At 33.8% G+C, this 13,575-nt stretch overlaps 1 protein-coding gene across 7 annotated transcripts in view; it reads left to right on the forward strand.

Moving 5' to 3' along the window:
* LOC126755685 (protein GDAP2 homolog) overlaps nt 1-13,575 on the forward strand; it is a 105,060-nt gene that overhangs the window by 67,965 nt on the left and 23,520 nt on the right. For 6 of the 7 annotated variants that reach the window (XM_050468427.1, XM_050468428.1, XM_050468430.1 and 3 more), the window contains one exon: nt 724-818. In XM_050468427.1, the coding sequence (XP_050324384.1) occupies nt 724-818 (95 nt within the window). Of the gene's footprint in view, nt 1-723; nt 819-11,739; nt 13,095-13,575 lie in introns of those variants that run through there. The other variant, XM_050468433.1, reaches the window with a different exon arrangement.

Below are 13,575 nucleotides of genomic sequence, written 5' to 3' on the forward strand. Positions count from 1 at the left end.
TCGCCAATAAAATGCTTTATAAAAGCACCGAATCAAGCTTAAAGTACACAATTAAAAAAAATATAAATAAAATAAAAACACAACAAAATTGTGCGGTTAATCACAAAAAGCAAATTTCTCTTCCGACTTTTCGAACAATCGCATTTGATTCTTGTTCTAAATTAAAAAATGCGTTGCCAAAACACGTTTCTTCGGCAGCGGCACAGTTTGTTCACTTTTAACCCTTGTTTGCATGCTTGGTAAGCGCCTAACCAGTATTAAGAAGTGATCGAGTTGGGCGATAAAAGTATTATATTTCTTGTTGTTATACATTCATTGCGAATATTGAGTTCAACTTTTTATTTCGTAATTTACAATTTTAAAAATGAAAGCATGTCCAATTTTTGTTTTTTGTTAGGCGTTTTTGTTAGACGCAAGGATTTTCTTTTACTCTAAGTAGCTTTCAATAAGCATTCGATATCATAATATGTAATATTTTTAAAGTTAAAATATAGAACATAACACTTTTCGTTATTATGTTTTTAATTTTTAATACCCATTGAAGTAGTACACTCAACAATCAATACCGAACTCAGCTGCTCTGCTTACATCTCTACTATCCAACTCTTCAAAATCTAACTGATAATATTTTCAAGAATATTCTTAATTAATAAGTAGCAAAATTAATATATTTATCATTATTTTTCCTAATTAAATTTTTCTAAATGTTTTTTTCACTTTCAGATCGATTTGGATAGACAACACTTATTAGGCAATCGAAATCATGTTGTTGAGAGCGTCATTGCCGACGGACTGGAAGGCTTAGAGCATCAGGAGAGGTGAGTGCTCTTTGCTTATATATAATGAAATGTTAAATATAGTCTTATGTGTACATTTTCTTAATAGCACATGATCAATATAAGTGATTTTCTAATGCTAAATCTATGATAGGATAATACATTTATGTTACTCATACGCACTGCTGCTCAAACACGTCAAATTAAGTTCGAGTGTTAGATTATTATTATTACTGGCTATACGACTGACAGATTCGTATATAAATTTCAAATTGAGTAAAGTGTAAGCTAGAACAAGGCTTATGTTTAAGATTTTTTGAAGGACTACTTGAAGTTACTCATACGCCTTGGTGGCACTGTTTTAAGTATTGTAGGCAAATTTTTGAGGATATTTAGGCAGCTCTACAGTGAAGCTTGTATTTTTTATTAAACATTACTATTACTTATTGCATATGTCTATGTTATTTGGCTCTTATCACTTTTTTGTATCGAAACCCCACCAAATAACTAAAGGCTTATGACCAGCGGCCTCGTACACAAAAAGGGGTTATTTTTATTTACTGCATATACAAAATATTTTTGCTATGAACGTTGTGAGATTTTCTAATTAAAATATTTTACATTAATTAAGAATATAATAAGGTAATTTTTTTATACTTTTTTATACCTTTTTTCTTTGGCTATCTAGATGATCGGAGTTAATACATAAACCAACTAATAAAATTTGAATTTCAATAGCAATGTAACAGTTTGGAGTATTCAAAAATTAGAATTTAATGTGACTTTTTATTTGAAGAACACACAAGAACTGAACTGCATACGAGGTTATACATATAAAGGGTGTTTTATTAGACATGTAGTTTTCCAGATGAAATAGAACGCATTTGGTTCAAGCAAGAATTTAGCTTTTTTGTAAAGATGCGGTTTTTCCGATATATTTTAAAAGTGATTACGGACAAGTTACCGGCGCGGCTGGCTCAAATAAATTCCAACCAAGACCAAATCGACCAATTTTTGCAGTAATCGAAAACGTATATTTCAAGACAGTAGTAGTGAGCGCATGCAATGGGTCCACGACTCGAGATACTGCGCTCACAAAAATTTTTCTTCAATGAATTGATTATTTTGTAAGCAGAAGCCCTTTTGTAAGAACCAAAGGTCATCCACATCAATATCCTCCAAACAAAGGTACAAAAAAGTCATTAATCTTGGACATATATTCTTCCCCATGGACTATAACTGGACTGAGCCGTCCATAATGGCTTCATTTCTGCAGAAATATGAATAATCTCTCTCTCAATAATGGCTTGTGCGTTATCATCACTCATCGATTTCCAAACGTTGCTCTGTAATAGGTCTATACCTTATGAAATGGCAAACTAAACTAAGTATAAATGAAGTACCAACTGTTTTAATGACCAACTCCGAAAAAATGCCACACTACTAAAAAAACACCCTTTATATCTGCTTCTGATTTTATATTTAACTCAACTAAAAAAATTCCACAGATATCAAATAACTTGAAGTGCGTTCCTTAGACAATTTATAAATATGTATGTTTTTTTTATGGCACGTCAAGTCAACAGCAAATGTAATAGAATCTGCTATTGTGCACACGTCACTTGCATTATGTAATATACAAAGCATACAACTTCTTCTACGTCAAACACACGTCGCCTGAAATAAATGAAAAGATACTAAATAATGGAATAAAACATGGTTTTACATATAGCTGTCTTTACAAAGAAGTAGTTGCTAAGGTGGGGTTAAGTTCATGTGGAAACGAACTAAATAGTTAGGCATCAGTCATTAATTTCTATTTCAAATGACGAAATTTAAAGGTTTCCAGGAAATTGACAATATTAATTTACGAATATAAAGTCATAACACGAGTACTGTTAACCGTTTTTGTTCTTTATAGAGATACAGCCTTGGTTTGTAACAAAAAATGGTCATACGAGTTAAGTCATTGGTCAAAAATATCGAATAAATGAAGAGAGCCTTATTAAGCTCTGACTTTCTTAAACTTTTCGTTAGAAGCACTAATACTGAGAATTCAGGCACAAATATCGTATATAACAGACATATATAACACAGATATCTTAGTATAAACTCCGAGTTTATTAAACTCATCGAGAAAATTCTTACACTGACATCTCACCCCCAGATATTGTATGCATGGAAGTAGTAAAATTAAACTTTTTGCTTCTTAAGCCTTCAAATTAGTTTTTTTAAACTTAGAGTTTTTTAAACTCTTTCCTCAAAAACCGAGTGCGGCAGTTTGCCCACCTACATAAAAAAGATAAGAAAAAATAATAAAATTAAACTCCGAGTTTCTTAAACTCACCAATAGAAACACTGACTCTGACAACCCAGACACTGACATTGTTTATGTAAAAGTATTCAAAGTAATCTCTGAGTTTCATAAACTCTCAAATTAGTATACTTAAACTCCGATTTTTTACACTCTTCCTTAAAAACACTGAGACTGATATTTGTAGCTCTACATAAAACTAGATCAATTTGTATCTTAAACCCTCCAATTAGTCCACTTAAACTCCGAGTTTGTTAAACTTTTCACTAAGAATACTAGGACTGACATTTGATCATTACATACAAATTAGATAAATTTTTTCTTAAACCCTCAAATTAGTATATTTAACTCCGAGTTTGTTGAACACTACCTTAAAAAACTGAGTCAAGCAGTTAGACGACCTACGTCGTATATAAAAAATTTGTAAAATTAAACTCCGAGTTTCATAAACTCTCCAATGACAACTCACCTCAAAACTGAGGCTTCATTGAACTGTGAACAGAAAGCACTAACATTCTTAAACTCGAGTTTATGACAAAACGTGAGCACTCTAGAATCATATTGCGCACTTTTCAATTACAATTTAGTGACTTTTAATGCGCTTTGCAGAAATCAAAAAAAAGTTAGATAAACAAAACAAGAACTACCTTCCGTCCACACAGCGCCCGGGTTACAGTAAACATTTCTAAAAACAAAAAAGGCGTCGACTTTGTCTCGTCATAAACTTTCCGCCCGAACTTAATAGAACAACAAGGGAAAGCGTTAATATTTCATTACTCGCATTACACAACACGAGGTTAACTCATTAACTATGTAGTAACATATTTACAGTTAGAGCTATGCTTTCTTAGAAATTGCTATTAAAGCGATTGCCTTTACGACTTACGACCTTCTCTTCGTCATTGCAAACGCTGACAGTCATTTAATTTCTAGAAAAATTATTGTTGTAGTTGTAAAAGAAAATTGTAAACAAACATTGGTGGACTATAAATAGGCCTTGTGCTATTTTTATAGACAATTTTCTTTTTTACTTTTGCCTTCACTAGAATTCATTCCACTTGCTTGACTTGTGGCACGTTCTGCATTTGTCGTGCCAACGGTTCTAGTCGACTAACGGTGTAGGTGCCACCTTGAGAAAGTCAATGACGTCAACAGACGCATGCCAATAGTTAGTTGATATATATTAATATACATATGTGTGCATGTTTGAGTGGTAGAAGGAGTGAGAGTTTTGTAGTGGGGTTTTTTGTTGATATCTGGTATATACATATATATGTATATGTATAAATATATTTGTATGGCACCTAGGGTATATACATATATTAGTATTGTGAACAAACCGTATCATCAAAACCAATCTAATTTATGGTAATTCAGCTGTACTTATGTATACTATGTATAGACCATTAAATATGACAAGCCTCTCGTGCACGAACTTCGTGTGCACCAACGATGACGTCTTTAAATGCGTGTCGTTAATCAATGACGTCACGAGGTGGGTTTGTATCCTGCAGCACGTAAAAGTATCCGATTGAGTTTTGTATGCAGCTAAGACTACACTTCCTAATGTTTGAAATTTTGTATAATATATATGTGTGTGAATACACAAACATATATACATAGTATAATATATATAGTTCTTATGTAATCTTTCAAATGGTAAGAAATATGATTCTTTTCGCTATTTCACTAAACTCGGCAGGCACCCCAATTTAGCAAACATTTGAAGATATTCGAGTGATATGTGCTATGGATTGGACTTGCTTGATTTTTGTTTCCTTAACTGTCTCATTTTTAAGTATAAAAGTATATAAAACTTTCACAGAACCTCTTTCACAGAAACTCCAAAAGCCGTCGCTTCACATAATGGCATTGCTCTGCTTTCTACTCCTCTTAGTCCTGCCATAAGTTCTGTTACAAGTTCTGATCATTATATAAAATAAACTTTATCACATTTTCTAATACAGTTATTTTTATTTAAATATGTATATATTAAATGAGAGATTTACAAAATTTAGTATGAAATGGTCACTTTTTGCTCTCACACAAGCCTTCAATCGATTCAGTCATTGATCAATAGCAGCACGCACAGTTTCTGTTGTTACTGGCGACGTTGCTTGAATCACAGATTTTTTTAGACACTCCAAATTTCTGTGAGGCATTTGACAAGCCATGTCCTACAACTCCGATCACAAACTATATTTCAATGGAACTAGAGTTCCAGTCGGTCAGTTATTTGCAGCTATGAAATCAGGAAGATTGCTTTTAAGCCATTGCTGGTTGGTTTTGCATAGTGTAATGGAGCAGAATCTTGCTGGATGATCCAATGTTCTCCATCGAAGAAAGTATTTCTTTAAGCACGCCTTCTAAAGCATCTTACTGGTTCACTTTTATCCCACTTTCAACGTCTTTTTCGCAGAAGTGAAGAGGTGTCAGAAAACTCCCCACTTAATCATTACAGCAGATGGATGGTGACCCCGTCGAACCCTTGTAATAACATTTTTTCAGTACTTGAAAGTTTTTTCTCTGACTTCGTCAAGTTGTTTATTGAAAACTTCTTTGACAGTGAAAATATTTTCATTTGTAAAGAGGATACTGTGCGTTGACCATGTACCACTAAAGAAGCCGCTAGCATCTGTTGAACCTTATTGGCTTCAAGCGCATTGGCTTTGTAAAAGCATTTGTGCCAAGACAAGTACATAACTATTTGAATGGCTTTTTCGCAACCCATTAAGTTGAACTTTTAGTCTTCAAGAGATGGGCTTTACTCTCGAATCTACTAATCTGAAAGTAGCGCTATACCAATAAGTATAGTTGTTTATACGACTGTCATTGTTTAGGCTACTCCAAACCACACCAGTCTCTGCAGTTAAGGCTATAAATAATTTAGTAGTTGCTAAGATGGTTCCATACATCTACATTCCTTTATTTCGTATCAGCATCTACTTCCTTTACTTACAGCACATATTTTTTCCACTCCCAGTAATTTTCTCGCTTTTGTCTCATAACACCGACCGTAGCATTTTAATATAGTCAGCGTCTTTTATGTGCATTCATGCCTTGTCGCACAAAAGTTCCTCTTTGATCTTGATTCAAGTTAAGTATAGTAAAATGCTCTCAGAGGGTCTCTGACGCTTTCTCTTGGATGTTACCAACTTCGAGAGAAACTTAATGAAGATATGTATATTAACTTTCAAGGTTCTTCATGCCACACAAAAATGCGTTTTAATTATGCCTACATAATTTTTTCTTGTATCTTTTATATCTTTGGCATCCACAATTTGTGCTGAACGTGAAATTTTTCAGAATACATAAGAATAAAATATTCATTCCAAATTTCATTCTTATATGTATTATGAAAAAAAAATTAGTTAATACATAAAACTTCCTTAACTTAAATAATATCCCAAAACATATAATAAACAACACTGTATTTCTGAATTCTTTATATTTTTAGAAATATTATATATTATGTGCATTCGAATTTCACTGAAGGTCATTGCACCGATGTGAAATATTTTATACTTATTATTATATATAAACATATACTTGTATATATAAATACACATATACATACAGTCAAGTGTATGCGTATATTACGTTGTGTTCATTCAGTGCGTTTAATTTAAATCTCGTTTGTGCTAATTAGCATTTGGATCGTTAATAACTTCAAAGCGTGTGAATACTTAATAGCGACGACAATTTAAGCGATTATTTATATTATCGATACCATAATAATCGAAATTTTTCATGTACTTAAATATTAAATTAAACTTAACTTCGGCTGCATCGAAACTAATATACCCTTCACAGGTGCATATATTTTAGTAACTATGTCTTCAGTTTGTATGGAAGCTATATGCTATTGTAATCCGATCTGAACAACTTTTGCGGAGATTATATTATTACCTTAAGCAGTAATCCATGTCAAATTTCGTGAATATATCTTGTCAAATGCAAAAGTTTTCCATACAAGAACTTCATTCCGATATCGTCAGTTCCGACAAATGAGCAGCTTCTTGAAGAGAAAATGACGTTTGCAAAATTTCAAAACGATATCTTAAAAACTGAGGGACTAGTTCGTATATATACAGACAGACAGACGGACGGACCGACAGACGGACAGACAGACGGACTTGGCTAAATCAACTCAGCTCAGCATACTGATCATTTATATATGTACATACTTTATAGGGTGACCGACGCTTCCTTCTGGGTGTTAAAAACTTCGTGAGAAACTTAATATACCCTGTTCAGGGTATAAATATATTAAGAGTAATACAAAAGCATTACGTCTTCTACCAAATCTACAGAGTTGCTGGATAAGGCTTAAATTGGTTACCTCCCCGGAGCACAAAGGGTGTAATGTTGGTCTAAGTGCAATTATAAATATCAAAAAAAAAGGATAAATTATTTGGTCATACCAAAACTTTGAAATAATTTTTTTGCCGTTAAAGTTAAAATAAAAAATCTTAGAAATTAGTAAAAAAAAATATATATATATACAAGTATTGTGTTCAGGATCATGTGTGGATTCGTTGCTAAAATATGTGGTTTTCAAATTTTGGCTTGTTTTTTCCTCGATTCCAATGATTGTTGACTTGTTTGCTTGTCAAACTCATAAACCTATGTTTCGTCGGTAGTTATAATGCTCTCCTTGAATGTGAGAACGAAATTCGCATGATCAAGCATGGTACTCCGTTTGAAAAGAATTCAGCTTTTTCGTGGCGAGTCGAGCAAGAACGTATTTCATACCCAAAATCATTCGAACGGACGCGCAATAGATGTTGAGTTCTCTTGCCATCTCTCTAACACTCGCCACATCCTTAACTATTTTAATATTTTCATCACTTGAAAAGGTCGAGGATCGTCTAGAACGAGGCATGTCTTCAACGATCTCTCGACCGTCTTTGAAGGCTTCGGACCACTCGTAGGCTTATGTTTTCGATAAAACTATTAGTGTAAAGTTTTGTGTCTCTGAAGCATGTCGTTACTGTTTTAATCCGATTTCATCCATTTTCGCGCTGCACACAGAGCTGAAGCAACTTTTGTTGTGGTGGCTTAAGAGATATATAGATTAAAACTCAAATTTCAATTCCGATAATTTCTTTACATTGAAATATTAAACTCAATATGGTTATACTTCTGTGATTAATATATTATATGTATATGCAACAGTTTCCTCCAGTCCATGTACTGAATGCCTTCCATAATATTTTCAAAAATATAAGGAAAAAATTGGACAATACCAACATTTTTCTATTTTCCTAAAAATAAAATTAATTCCATAAAATAAATTAAACAGTCTAGTCCAAACAAGTCTAAACACTCTGGAAGCTCATAGACATACATTTGTGTGCATGTTTATGTTTATGTACATACTTACGTATATTATACAATATACAATAGACTTTAGGTCGCAGTTCAATCCTCATTTATTTATCTACGCATATTAGTCATCAGCATTTTCAATCATACCGATAAGAAAATCCATGAGTCACAGTCTCTTGCCAGCTCTAATAAGATGCTCTGACATCACTCGAAGGAAGTTCCAGTCCCAAATTATAAGCAAAAACATTGAGTAGGGAGTGCCAGCATCAGCAAACCTTTTCGATACACAACCAAATTTTTGTTATTTTGAAGACATCTTCTGCCTCATGGAATTTTTTTAAACAATACTGACACGTGAGCGCAAGAAAAAATTTTACATTAGTCACCGATTTTTTATATTTTTTTTCAAGTAAAAATTCGGCTGAGCGCTTTGCGGTTAACTTAACTCGGCTTTAAATTTGACCTGCATAAATTAAACTAATAAATGAAAATGCCGCAAAGCCTTGGGCAAGGAAATAATTCCAATTGCATAGGCATTACCACACACTTTTACCGTTATCTATCGCAACATTTGACCGCTTTAATCTCAGATGGCCATGAGCAGCATTGAAGCGCAATGACTCGCGCCACACACACTCACACAAACAAGATAATCAATCGATAGCACTCAATGCAAATTGTTGCAATGCAACGCCAACAAATAGGCATAATTTAAGCAACAACAAAGCCTTTGCTTTAACAGGTATTTACCCAACTACCGATTTAAACGAAAAACGCAAAAATTTAGTATATGTGGCAAGGCCATTTAACACTACTCAGCAAGTTATAAAGAATGCCAGCAAAGTGCCGTTGCGCAGGACACAAACGAAAGCAAACGAAAATTTAAAGAGAGTAAGCTAAAATAGCATGAAAACGATGAGAGTAAGCATGAGATACATAGAGCGCCAAAAAATTTGTTGTAAAAAGTTTCTTGGCAGTGAAACTGGCGATGTTTTTTTTTTTGTTTTTAATAAATTAAAATATTTTGTAGTCTCTTTACTACACGACGCAAATATTTTTGCAACCCAGCGAGAAATGGTAATAACTATTATTCCATGAAAGTGTCTCATAATTTTTAAGAAAATTATGTTCATTGTGAAAGTAATGAAAAAATTGTGATTAAAATTGCTGTGGTGAGAGTTTTAGCTTAAAAGTTGAATACCAAAGGTCAATATACAATATATGTTCTAAAGTTTACCTCGAACTTTTATACCCTTCACTGGATATATTAAGGTATTAAGTTTGACAAGAGGTTTGTAGCACTCATGAGTAAACGTCGAAAACTATATAAAATATATACATTTTCGATCAGAGTACTGAGTAATGTGCCCGTCTGCCTGCATATACACTACCTAGTCTCTTAGTTTTTGAGATACCCATTTGAAATTTTGCACACCTTCTTTTCTCTCCAAGAAGCTCCTCATTTGTCGGAACCGACGATATCGGATCACTATAGCATATAGCTTTCATACAAACTGTACGATCGGAATCAAATGCTTGTATAGAAAACTTTTTCATTTGACGAGATTTCTTCACGAAGTTTGGCATGAATTATAACGCAAGGCAAGGCATTGTCCGAAGATATTGTTCAGATTGAGTCGCTTTAACATATGGCTGTCATATGGTACAAACTGAACGTTGCAAGTCAACTTTTTTTTTGTGAAAGGATTATAGCTTCGATGCAACCGATTTTATAGTGTTTTCTTGATTTTTTTGTGTGAGACGATTATGAAAAATTCTTAGAAATTTTTTCCAAGAGATCAAATTTGAAAATTCAAAACTTTTATGACTTTTATTTGTATTATCCTGACGATTCAACAACATTCAATCTAAAGTAAAATATTTCACAAAAAACATTTATTTTAAATACTGTTTTCCGAGCCCTCAATATTCTAAAAAATTGAAAATATAAAAATTTGTTAAAAATATTTTCTCGAATTTGTTAACTTTTGCTGCTCATTTTTGAGTTTTTCAATTTTGTAATTTCTTGATTTATAAAATAATAAAATTACCATTATAAATACTTACATATGTATGTTTATTATTTTTTTCATATATTTTTTTTTTGCTATCAACATATGTATATAAATCTTTTTTTGTGGAATCATAATTTTCTGTTGAAAACATAAATGAGAAAAAAAATTGTTTAGTCACCCTGTACATTTTGTTATTTATACCATCATAATATTTGAACTTTATTGCAATCGAACATTTGCACAGCTGCTGTTCGCGAAAGTAAGCACGTATATTCTATAAACGCACATAATTTGTAAACTTTTGTGTTTTTGTTTAACGAATTAACGGCAATTTTTCACAATTGCTTACTGAACTTATTGCGTCTAACATTGAAAACTCGCCAAATTAAGCTGAATATTAAAAAAAAGTAAATAAATGTATTTTATTTATAAAAATCGTACAAAAAATCCAATATAAATATGTAAGTGATTTCTTTTTAAAAATTTCAAAACAAAGTCGTACGAAAATTGCAATATTACAAATATTGCGCATACGCCCTGTCGCACTAACCTGCAAAAAAAAATCGTAAGAACATTACAATATTACAAAAATTGCGTATACGCCCTGTCGCACTTATCTGAAATGTCAAAGGATATGTGTTACTCATACGCCCTGTACACACCAATGTTGCGTAGTTAGTTGGCATGAAACCACGAAAGCTTCTAGCTGTTGAGAAAACAAAATAACAAAAACAACAGCAAACAAAACCGGCGTACTCGACCATAGTATGAAAAAAATGGAGGTCTTGACTACATAATAGTATAAAAGTATATATGTATGTATGTGTGTTATATATTTTCTTTTTCACCGCTCAGCAGCTAGCTCAACATACTTTACTTGGCTCTGCTCTGCACTGCTCTCAACTCAGCGCTTGCTCTCCCCTTGCTCTCTGCTTGCTTACTGCTGCTCCGCTCTTCGACACGCTGCCGCGTGCTCATTTTGCGCCTGCTCCGCTCCAGTTTTACTCATGTGAGATATTTTTATTTTTTTTTTTGTTTTTATTTGCACATTTTCACATTGCCGCCTCAAGCTTAGTCAGCACACACGCATCGTCGTCGCCTTTGTACTCGGCCGCCAATTCTCATTTCGCTCACCGAGTGCTGCGCGCTTAGTCAAGCTACTAATTTCGGCGCATGCAGCCGCTACAAACAGCATTTCTTCTTGTGCACGCACACATACATACGTGCAGTTGCGCTCTCCTGTATTTCGGCTGCTGCTCTACATAAGCGTTTTTCTTGTGATTTAAACTTTTGCATTTCTGCCGAATGGGAACAGTCAACTCGTGCTTCTCAAACCATAAGCTAGTCAAAGAATTTTCATTTCGCTTGAAACGCATCAAAATATCAAACAGCAAATAGACGGCGTAGCAGCAATCGAACACGAATTATTGAGCAAAAATTTTTTTAATTTTTGTTTTTGACTTCCAAAAATACATTTTGCTTGTGCAAAAAAAAAAAAAAAAACACATACACGCGCACATACCAGTGAATTGCGTCAAACAAAGTGTAGGAAAAAAAGAGAAGTGAATTTCAGCGTGGTGAAAAGTGTTTTCAGAAACGTTGTAGGAAGTGAAATTGCAAATAAATTACAGTTATAAAGTTGCGTACTTGACAAGCGCTTGCCATTTGCTGCCAAAGAAAAGCGGCTAAGCATTGATTTTTCACAGAAATTCGGTTGAACCACACGACGCCTTGTTCAAATATTAATTTAATACGATTTGTAAGCGATTTAAGCGAGCAGCCCACACAGTGCAGGCGCGTTAGTACAAAAAAAGTGACGCGACCGCCCAAAAGGCAAGTGTCAATCAATAGCATAACAATCAATAACAACGCGCATAGACGTGCAACGCATCATACATTAGTGCATAGTATAAATATACAAAGCCACACACAATATATACATACATATATAAGTATATATAAGCATCTATATACTAGCTATATACATACAAACAGTTTATATGCCGATCATTGAAGGCGAGCAAAACACAGTGTGACTCAGCAAGGCGCATAAATCATACAACAACAACAATTTTCTGTAAAAAAAACTATAACAAAAGCAGCGAAGACACTTGTGCGTCAACGTAAGGCTGTCTGTGGCAAAAAGACGACGTCAAAGTGTAAGCAACACGCAATAAACGACGACGGAGAAGACGACGACGCAGGAAAAGCAATTTTCCAACGCAGCGACAACGTGACGCCACATACCGTTACGCAAAATATAACTGTATAAAACACTAGCAAACAACAAGCCAAGTGGTTGAAGGAAATTTTGAGTACAGCCAAGCGGCGCCTTACGCACTTCCACTAGCACACAAGCAGTGCCCTCACCACTTTGGCAGCGAGCAGCCGAGTGTCGTGTACATTTAATTGTATTAAGGACGCCGAGAAGGGCAATAAAAGAACAAATAACGACAATAATACGCAAAGCAACAATAATAAGTTAACAACAATAACAAAAATTCAACTACAATAACACCAACAATAACAAAGCAAACAAATAATGGCCATGATTGAGGGTATGACAAGCATAGATTTGGGCACAAGTCCCATGCAGGAGACAACGGCAGACATCAACGATGCCATGCCGGATGAGCCGATCGAAACGCCAGAGGAAAGGTCAGTAATAAATGCAAGCAAACAAACACATATACAACCTATACTCTACACATATATGTATATGTATATATACATATGTATGCATATACAAACTTGTAGGTGTGGAATGCGACAGACAAGGCGGTGGGTGGGCAAATGTATTGAAAATTGAAGTGATTTTTCTTTAATTTGTGAAAGCTTATTGGTTCATGGTGAAATTTGTCTTACATCCACATTCCTATATACATATATCTTTATATCGCAGAAAGTGCGCAGCAAATGAGTGGGTTTGGTGATTTGCTTGTGTGTTCATGTGAGCCTAAGCAGAGCACGTAATTTGTTGATTATAGAGACGTGTGTAAATGCTATTGATAGGTGTAGAAGTGAAAGGATATTTCAGCGTGGTTATATACATAAATACTTACTTATATAGAAAAATAAATATATATTTACATGTGTTTGAGTCATCTAAAGACTATGACTATTCACTGGTTAGTTTATG

This window comes from Bactrocera neohumeralis, chromosome 4 (assembly GCF_024586455.1).
Source record: "Bactrocera neohumeralis isolate Rockhampton chromosome 4, APGP_CSIRO_Bneo_wtdbg2-racon-allhic-juicebox.fasta_v2, whole genome shotgun sequence".
NCBI classification, from domain to species: Eukaryota; Metazoa; Arthropoda; class Insecta; order Diptera; family Tephritidae; genus Bactrocera; species Bactrocera neohumeralis.